The 10,023-nt window shown below is 40.9% G+C and overlaps 1 protein-coding gene across 1 annotated transcript in view; it reads left to right on the plus strand.

The window, feature by feature from the left end:
- Positions 1 to 10,023, plus strand: part of Tp53bp2 (tumor protein p53 binding protein 2) — a 47,466-nt gene extending 37,443 nt beyond the window's left edge. The window contains exons 14-18 of the mRNA XM_051186482.1: positions 826 to 963; positions 1,746 to 1,879; positions 3,530 to 3,696; positions 6,306 to 6,505; positions 9,279 to 10,023. Coding sequence (XP_051042439.1) covers positions 826 to 963; positions 1,746 to 1,879; positions 3,530 to 3,696; positions 6,306 to 6,505; positions 9,279 to 9,320 — 681 coding nt within the window. The 3' untranslated portion in view covers positions 9,321 to 10,023. The remainder of the gene's footprint in view (positions 1 to 825; positions 964 to 1,745; positions 1,880 to 3,529; positions 3,697 to 6,305; positions 6,506 to 9,278) is intronic.

Here is a 10,023-nt window from a genome sequence, read left to right on the forward strand (position 1 = left end):
TCCTCTGGAATAGTATTCAGTGCTCTTAAATTGCTGAGTCATCTCTCCAGCCCCAAATGAATGTAATTTAAGAATTCTGGTGTGTGTGTGTGTGTGTGTGTGTGTGTGTGTGTGTGTGTGTGTAAAAATCCTGTTTCATAGGCTGTTGATCTCATTTTTAAAATGCCCCTTTAAAGCTTGACTTATGACTTCCTAATTTTCCCTCAGTATATCTAGCCATAACTAATTGTCTTTATTATAATTTGCTTGTGCCTTAGGAAAGGTTTTGGTGTGGAATATTTAAGGGGAATGGCTTACCTAGGTTCAAATTCTGGTCTGTTATTTTTTGACTTTGCTAATTTCTTTCTGTGCAATAGGGTGATTTGTTTTTTAATGAGGATTAAGTGAATAATCACTTGTGTATGAGCGTTGTTAAGATTCTGAGTATTGGCCACGTTAAGAGGGAGGCTGTCTGCAGAATACTACTAGATAAGTGATTTAGAGAAAGTCTTGTCTGGTTGTGATCCTCAACAGAAAGTCAGTCAATTTCTACCAGATTTAGTTCTCTCTGAATTCCACAGCCAGGTATTAATGGCACACTCCTGTGATCCCAAGACTGGGGGTGACTGAAGCAGGAAGAATGTGGGTTCAAAGTCAGCCTGGGCCACATGGTAAGTTCCAGGCCAGTTTGAACTAAATGGTGAGACCCTCTCAAGATAGGTAGATAGGTCAGCAGGCAGGTGAGCATTGACCTCGGTCCCCAGACAGCAGCTCTTTTCACTAGTTTAGCTGAGTGCTGTCTCTGCTTTCGTAGCTCTCCTAATTTCCCACACATTTCCTTTACAGGGCAAAAGAACAAACTTGCGTAAAACTGGCTCAGAGAGGATTGCCCATGGAATGAGGGTGAAATTCAACCCTCTTGCTTTGCTCCTAGATTCATCTTTGGAGGGAGAATTTGATCTTGTACAGAGAATTATCTATGAGGTAAGTTTCTTAAATATAACTCTGTATCTTATTTTAAAGCTCAAAATAGAAAGCTTCTGTAGGGCAATCCTAATTTTACATTTTCTTTCAGGGGACTGTGGAGTTGTAGAGAGGAATATTGAACGTGCTCTAAAGCAGACTGTGTTATTTTAACAGTGTTCCTGTTAGGTTTTGATAATGTGGGAGTTCAGTTTGCACTTGAAATATTTTAGCGTGCTTCTTTGTCAGGGAGAACATTTCTCTCTGAAAGTTGTTCTGTGTGAGTTTTTGCTCTGTAGTATTGAGTTGTAATTGTGATCACTACTTGGAAATCTGTTGTTATTATTTTTTGAGGTAGCGTCTTGGTATGTAAGCCTCAGATGCATGACCCACCTACCTCAGCATCATGAGTATAGTAATTTCAGGCATGTACCACCATGCTTAACTCTAAAATGTTCTTAGTTGAACTTTTTTAACTTCTCATGGCAAATAGAATGTCTACTTAGAAACTGGTTTGTGCTGGAAATTGGAAGGAAGAACAAGGGTAGCTAGCTGTAGGATAGTGTTTCTGATGCTGTGATTTTTAAACAAAAACTTCTTATAATAAGTATTTATTTAATTTGGTTATGCTGTCTGTCATATTTTTAGGATTTTTCTTGATAGTTTACTTGATTCCTCTGTTTCAGTTATGATTTTTAAAATGTTAGCAAAGTTTCTGTTTTCTTGATCCTAAGAACCAGTTATTAATGGCAGTTGATATGACATGAAATTGTAGTGACTCACCCTTTTTATTGGTGTGACAGGTTGATGACCCAAGCCTGCCCAATGATGAGGGCATCACAGCTCTTCATAATGCCGTGTGTGCAGGCCACACAGAGATCGTGAAGTTCCTGGTACAGTTTGGTGTGAATGTAAATGCAGCAGACAGTGATGGGTGGTAAGTTTTGCTCTGAACTCCAGTCAAACATCAATTGTCGATGTCTGTTGTAGAGCATTGTTGTAGTGCTATTGGAAGGCAAGGAAATAGGCCAGTATACGTCCTTTGTGTGTGTTGTCCATGTACTGTTTTGAGGAGTTATTGTGTCTTCTTGTAGCCATTTTGTTCAATTTTTGGAAGCAAATGGAGTTTAATTTTTTTCCCCCAGACAGGGTTTCTCTGTAGCTTTGAAGAATGTCCTAGAATGTCTAAACAGGGCTGGGGAGACGATGTAGTAGGTAAAGTGCCTGCCCTGCAAGGATGAGCCCTGAATTTGAATTCCCAGTTTGTAACTCTAGTGCTGGGTAGGCAGAGACAGGCAGATCCCTGAGCTCACTGGCCAGCCAGCATAGCCAGTTGGTGAGCTCTGGACTCAGAGGAAAACCCTGTCTCAAACAGAAGGAAGGTTCCAGCGTTTGAGGAAGATGCCTAACGGCCTATGACATTGGCATGAACTCATATGTGCACAAAAACAGCTAAGGCTAAGTAAGTGAGATCTTCTCTGTAAATAAATAAACAAACAAACCTTTTACCCATATCAGAGGTGATATGTAGCTTAGTTGTGGAGCACTTGTCTGGCATGAATACGGCATCTGGGACTCCCAGCACTCTGCAGTGAAAGGGGGGGGGGATAGAATAAATGTGGGGAAACAGAGAGAAAACAAGTGGAACAGCATATATCCAAGGGAACCAGACTGAAGGAGGAAAAGAAAAAGTAAAGAGACACACATTTCAGAGCCTGATTTGTAACAGTCTTAAGCCAGTTTTCTGAGTTTGGAGATTTCAGATGACAAAGATTTTTTTTTTCTATAATATTATCAAATTCCTGATAACTTGTTGCCTAAAATAGATTGAAGTATGTGTGTGGGTGTGTGTTACAGTGATTGTTTTAAGGTTGTATTTTCAGGAATCATCTCTACAGTTTGTAACAATGATTTTTCTACTTGGAATTAAATTGGCAGTTCGAGTCAAAATTTACTTTGAGTTTCAAGAACATAGATGATCTATATGTACAGCTTGATCCCTTGAAAGTTGATAGTGAAAAGGAATAAATATTGGTATTCAAGCATATAGTTTAAAGACTTAGATTTTTACTCTGACAGAAGTCATCAGGTTTCAGGACTGGAGAGGTGGTTTAGTGGTTTAGAGCACTGGCTGTTCTTCCAGAGGACCTGGCTTCTATTCTAGCACCCACACTAGTTCACATCCATTTCTATGCAACTCCAATTCCAGGGGATCTGACATCCTCTTCTAGCCTCTGTTGTCACCAGGCATGCAAGAGGTGTACATGTGCAGGTGCGGGCAAAGCATCTAAACACATGAAATAAAAAAAACTAAAATTCAAATAAGTGATTATAAGGTTGGGGGAATTTTAGATCACTGCACAGACTTTATTTGCACTCAGCTCCTAGCCCCAGTGTGCCCCAGTGTGCCCCAGTGCTTGGGATACTTTCCTTTGTAGCTGTAATTTTTATGGGTGCAGTTGTCTGTCTTGAGTGAGCTGGTTTTAAAAAGCAGTTTGTGAGGCTAATGGGTCAGAGACTGAGGAACTTTCTTATCAGGTTCAGCGTGGAGAAACATTTATAACCCGTGCTGTGTCTCCTTTCATAGGACCCCACTGCATTGTGCTGCCTCCTGTAACAATGTCCAAGTGTGTAAGTTCCTGGTGGAGTCAGGAGCAGCTGTGTTTGCGATGACCTACAGTGACATGCAGACTGCTGCGGACAAGTGTGAGGAGATGGAGGAAGGCTACACTCAGTGCTCCCAGTTTCTTTATGGTATGTAGCCAGGGCCATCAGATGTGTTGGCTGCTGTATTCATCACCCCTCTGCCTCTAAGGAATAGCGCAAAGTTCAATAAATATGTTATTATTTGCTGTGTGCAATTCTGGATGCTGAAAATAGGCCAGCCTCAGTCACAGATATGATGCAATTTGTGCCTAGAAAAAGCTGTTGTCAGGGACATCCTCAGCTACAACTGATTGTTGGTGTTAGTTTACATCTTGATACATTCATAAGCCCCCCCCCATTAAGGCTTTAGCCCTTGGTGAATTATAGCACATTGTAAAATGAGATTTAATGTTTTTTGAGTTTGTTTTTGTTTCATGTTTTGAGTTTATAGTTTTGATTACCGTCAAAAGATGCCATGTTAGGACTGTACCTAAATACAGATTTCTGTATAGAGAAGAATGGAGATGAAGTCTGGATGGGTATATGTTGATTGTCTTTTATGTAGGAATTTTTTATTTTATTTTATTTAGTTGACAGGACTTAGCAGTACAGTACGTTTTTCTGTTCATTTTGAGAGAAGACATGAAATCAAGAGGTCTCAGGAGGCTAGATTGCCCAAGCCTTCAATAGCTTTTTACCAATTGTTCACAAAGTTCCCAGAAGTCAAAGGTACAGGCCTTTGTCCTCTCTGCCTGGCCATGTTCCTTGGTTCTTGGGTGTCTTTTCCTATTTTGGGTTGTAGGTGAGAAGAGAGGGGGTTCTAAAAGCCCACAATGTCCCTGCCATCTTCCTAAGTGTTTGCTCTTTATTTATTATTGTTTGTTTAGTGGCATTAGTTCTGAACCCAAGGCCTTAAACATGCTGGTAGGTCTCTATCACTGACACCCAACCCCTCAAACTGTTTAGATTTCATTATTGAGACTTATGATTGCATTTTGTTTGTTTTTAACTTTGGATCAATAGAGTACTTAGACATTAACATTATGTAAATTCATGTGATAGACTTTTTTTTTTTTAAGACATGAAATATTTTTGGTCAGACTTTTGATAACTGAATTATGCCACAGATGTCAGGGGTGATGATACATTATGAAGGTTCACTACTGATAATGGCCTGGGCACAGCTCCTGTCTTAGGGAGAAGAACCTCATCTCTGATAGCTGAATCTTTTGTAAAATTTATTTTCATGTTTCATTTTCTTTTATCTTTTGTATGTGGATGGTTTGCCTGCATGTGTGTCTGTACACCAGTCATGCAGTGCCCTTGGAGGCCAGAAGGGGGTATTGAATCCTTTGGAACTGGAGTTAGAGAGGGCTGTGAGCCACTGTGTGGGTGCTGGGAATTGGACCCCAGGTCCCCTGGAGGAGCAGCCAGTACTCTTAAATTAGCATTTCTCCAGTGGATCCCACTCCTACCCCACCCCATTCTTAATGGAAGTTCCATGAAAAACTTGGATTTTAATTGTTAGTTTGAGCATGTTATAGTAAGTAGGATTTCTTTACATTCCCATTCCAAACAAAAATGAAATGAAGCTTTAAAACCTTGCAGTGGTATATTTGTGTGAGGTTTTGTTGTACAGTCTGTGATGTTGGGGTGGGAACCTGGGGCCTTGTACATGCTTCATGAATGATTTCCCACCTAGCAATACTACCAGCTTTTGTCCTATCCTGTTTTTCATGTTATTTAAAAAGGTTTTATTGTCTTTTTGAAAAGAACATTTCATTTCTTTGGAGTTTTTTGTTTTGTTTTGCCCAGAGCAAGAGATACAACACATGCTGGTTATTAATTGGTACACTAATTGTCATAGGCTGACTACGAATTAATTCTTGGGTGCTTAAAGTGAAAAGTGTATTCTAAAGTCAAGCAGATATTTTCATGTGTTTTTAAGACATGAAGGTAAATGAAAATTAACACTGGAAACATTGCTATGCCTGCTTGCCTCCCTCTGCTTTCTTCCTGAGGTGCCTTGTGCTGCCCTTCACCTCTAGGGTACACAATGAGGAAGTTGAAACTAACTCACAGTTATTAAATAATTGCCGGAAAATGGCCTTTTGAGGATTTTTTTCTATGTGTAGATTTCAGCATGTAGAATTCTGATTTTCCATGTATAGAAAGTAACCATATATAGACTTTTCTATTGTACCTAAACTGCTGTATTTTGCATTCTAACACATAATGTTGTCCTTTTTTCTTAAAAGTACTAGGAATTGCTATAGAGCTCTTTGAAAGTTTCCCTGTTTGCTCTGGGTGTCTGGTGAAGACTGGACTTACAGGATTCCTTGGTCATTATTCTTGGAAGTAGGCCGAAAGTTGACAAGCCCATCATTTCCTTTTTTAATGCCATGGATTCAGGCAGTTTTTCTTTTAGTTCCTGGGCTAGCAGAAGGCTTCATCTCTGGGAAAGGCAAGCTTTGTGAGATGGCCTAGGAGGTGCCAGTTTTGGGCCTTATAGTATGGCATCGTTTTATGTTCTACAAACACTGCTGGGTTTCCAGTTTCTCTCCCACGCTGGGACGTTTATTTCTTGAATGCCTAATGTAGTCATGACGATGTAGTGAGTATCCTTTTCCCATTGTTCATAGAGTTTAAAGTTCTTAGGAATAGTGTAATCTGAGTACTGAATCCCGTGTGATCCCTTCCTTCTGTCCCTTTTGTAGGTGTTCAGGAGAAAATGGGAATAATGAACAAAGGAGTCATTTATGCACTGTGGGACTATGAGCCCCAGAATGAAGATGAGCTGCTCATGAGAGAAGGAGATTGCATGACTGTCATCCGAAGAGAAGATGAGGATGAAATCGAGTGGTGGTGGGCACGCCTTAATGACAAGGAAGGATATGTTCCACGAAACTTGCTAGGAGTAAGTCACTCTAACACTGACCCTGTTCCATGTGTGAGCATTTGTGTAGATCCAGTGCAATTTACTGTCCTTTGTTAATAAGACATGATCCTGGGCTGGAGAGATGGCTCAGCAGTTAAGAGCACTTGCTGCTCTTGCAGAGGACCCAGGTTCAGTTCCCAGCATCTCCATGGTGGCTCACAACTATCTATAAACTCTAGTTCTAGGGATCCGATGCTTGCACACACATGGTACATGTACATGCATGCAGGCACTCATACACATAAAATCTTTTTAAAAAATACATAAAACTTAAGTTTTCTGATGTTCTTAATTTAGAATTAGTGCACCTGATATACTTAGGAAAATATTAATAGGTTTGAAAGCCAGAATAATGTGTTTTCAAGATTTTTGTGTTAGGCTCTTACATAGGTTTAAGCCAGGTGCCATGGGTCATGCCCATTTCCCCAGAATTTGGGGAATGGAAGTAGGAAGATCAAAAACAAGCTCGTTGATGGGCTTGGGTATTCTTATATGTGGCCTGTGTTCACAGAAATGTGTTGGGTGTATGAAAGAATGAGAGAAATAGTATAGATAAATGGAAGGTAAAAGTACTTGCAGATCTGCTTATCTGCTCTTGGTAAGGACTAGGAAAGCGGTTTAAGGGAAGAAGGGTGGAGATGATGTATACATGTGTTGGAACATTTCTGTTCTGGATAAGCAGATGCTGGGAGAGACTAGAGAAGCCTGCCTTCTGAGCTCAGTGTGCACACAGTGAGGCAGTCCATATGAGGCACTGGTGGGTTTGCACCAAGTGTCACATAGGCAAGTCTGTGACATAGATGACAGGTAGAAGCCTGCCACACCTGTCTGCTAAGGTTCCTCTGCTTGGGTGTTTCAGGTGACTTTGGCCCTGGGACCTGGCATTCTGGATTCTGACAGTGACTCCCTTTCCTATGATTGCCTGTCAGTCAAATGTCCATTTTAAGTCATTTCCTATACCTTAACTGCTGCTTTCCAGACAGCATCTTGTGAAACCATCTGCTGAGCCATCTCTCCAACTCTGTGACATGATGCCTGAAGTCTCCGACACCATGCTTAGATGAGCCATCCCCATCCCCCTCCCGTTTTTGTGGTGAGGGGATGAGCTGAGGCTGGCTTCAAACTCTCAATCCTCCTGCCTTCTGACTGCTAGGTTTATAGCTATGTTGCACCTACCTAGCTCATCTATTGCAAATTAATAACTAATTGTGCATATTTGCAGTACATGAGTTTTAAGAACATTTACTGTGTGTGTGTGTGTGTGTGTGTGTGTGTGTGTGTGTGTGTGTGTGTATGCCACAGGAAGTGTGTGGTGATCAGAAAACTGTTTGGGAGTTTGGAGGTTGAGCAAGGGTCACGAAGTTTGGCAGCCAAGTGTCCTTATCTGCTGAACTTTCGTGCTAGCACCTGTGTTCCCAGCCCCTAACCCAACTTAAATAACAGATCTGTAGCCGGGTGTTGGTGGCACATGTCTTTGATCCCAGGACTCGGGAGGCAGAGGCAGGCAGATCTCTTGAGTTCAAAGCCAGCCTGGTCTATAGAGCTAGTTCCAGGACAGGTTCCAAAACAAAACAGAGAAACCCTGTCTCGAAAAAACAAACAAACAAACAAACAAAAAACCCAAAAAACAACAAGATTTGTATTTATAAAATGGCTAAGTCTAAGTCAGGCTAACACATAACCTTACATAGCTAATTTATTTTTGATGGAAAAAAAAATTGCTAACCAGTTTTCAGTTAATTACATGTTTTTAACTATAATTCCCATGTTATCCAACAGAATTCTTTGAATAAGTTTAATGCCCTAGTAAGGAAATACCCTGGTTAATGAGATGGAAGACTGTAGAGTTCTCAGAAGGTCATGAAATTAACAGACTGGGAGAAAGGTTATAGTTTTAGTCTTAAACTTAGGTAGATATTCTTGGTTCTCTGGCAATTTCTTCTGGAGATGTATGCTCTATATGCCATGTTTTAGTATCTTTTGGGTTTTTAGCCAGGCTCAGCCATGAGTCTGGAAAGTGAATTGGTGAATGTCTTCTCTTAAATAAGCACACCACCCTTCTGCTTCCTTGTCCCTGGGAAAAAGAAGGGAAGACTGGTGGAGTTTGATGGTTGACTTCAAGTGTGACCCTCATATAGCCTCTCCTCACCCTTGATATGGAACGCACACGCCAGCAGAATTCCAGAGCATTTCACCTGTCTTCCCCAAGGCTGCTGACTCAAGCATTTTGTTACTGATAGGCTCAGGTCCCACCCGTACTGTCATGCCCCTGTAAATAAGGTTGAAGGGATGTGGTTTACATTTGTGGTCCCAGCACTTAGGAGGCTAAGGCAAGATAATTGTGAGGCTGGCCTCACTAGACCCTGTTTTTTTTTTTTAAAGGCTTTGTTCTGTCAGAAGGTATCCCAAATCCTCGAGCATGCAGGTGTTTACAAGCAGTTGTCAGCAGTTTGGCTTCCCTAAGATGCTATGTAGTTGAGTAAACTGCAAGTTTGAGTTCATGCCTGGAGCTTACATGTCACTGCTCTGTGGTATTGTTCCAGCTGAAGGACCCTTGTGACCTTCAGAGGTCTTTCAGCAAGCAGCCAGTGACCAGTGCGAGCTCTTGTATACTCAGGAGGCCAGTGTGTCCTAACAGCCCAGTACTTTCCTGAGTCAGTTTCCTGTATCACATTCCTTCCTGTATTTATTGAAATACTATAGAGCTTCATACATGTGGCACAGGTAAATATGTTTTAAAACTCTCTTGCAGCTATACCCAAGAATTAAACCAAGACAAAGAAGCTTGGCCTGAAACTTGAGTAACTGAAGAAATAATAAGCCAGAAGAAATACTATGATCTGGAAAAAATTTCAGAAGACTTACTTTAATGACAGTGTAGCTTGAAAGCAATGAAGAATGTTCTGGAAGACAATGAAGGATTGAAGAAGTCACCATTAGCAGAGGACACGAGTGGGAACTGAGGTGATGAATCCACACCACCCTGTGCTAGGCAAAGTGCTCATTGCAGCACATAGCCAGGCAGCAGTGAGCCTGGTTTTTGCCAAGAAATGGGACCATTTAGTGGACTGTGGGAAATCAGCTTCTTGTCCTGCTTAGGGTGTTTTTTGGCACTGTTCCCATACCAGTGTCCTGCCAGAGAGGACCAGTGCCATCTGGCACCATCTCCAACTGCCCCCAGTACCAGCAGGCTTTGGGAGTCCCCAGTGCTGCACACTTGTGTATTGTCAGTGAAGAGCTGTTAGCTGCTTGTCAGCATTAACTGTTGAGTTCCTATAGCGTTTAAAGAATTATGCATATATTTGAAATACTTAAACTAAACTACACTACCTAATCTAAATTAGATCTAGAATCTTGTTTTTTAGGTTGAATTTGAATCTATATTTATTGTCTTTTTATATCTTGGAAATTAGAGATTTGTTATAGATTTACCTGTATTTGTTAAGATCATAGGTGATTTTAAAAATGATTGTAATAAAATTAAACTTTGTCTCTAA

Source organism: Phodopus roborovskii, unplaced genomic scaffold (assembly GCF_943737965.1).
Source record: "Phodopus roborovskii unplaced genomic scaffold, PHOROB, whole genome shotgun sequence".
Classification (NCBI taxonomy): domain Eukaryota; kingdom Metazoa; phylum Chordata; class Mammalia; order Rodentia; family Cricetidae; genus Phodopus; species Phodopus roborovskii.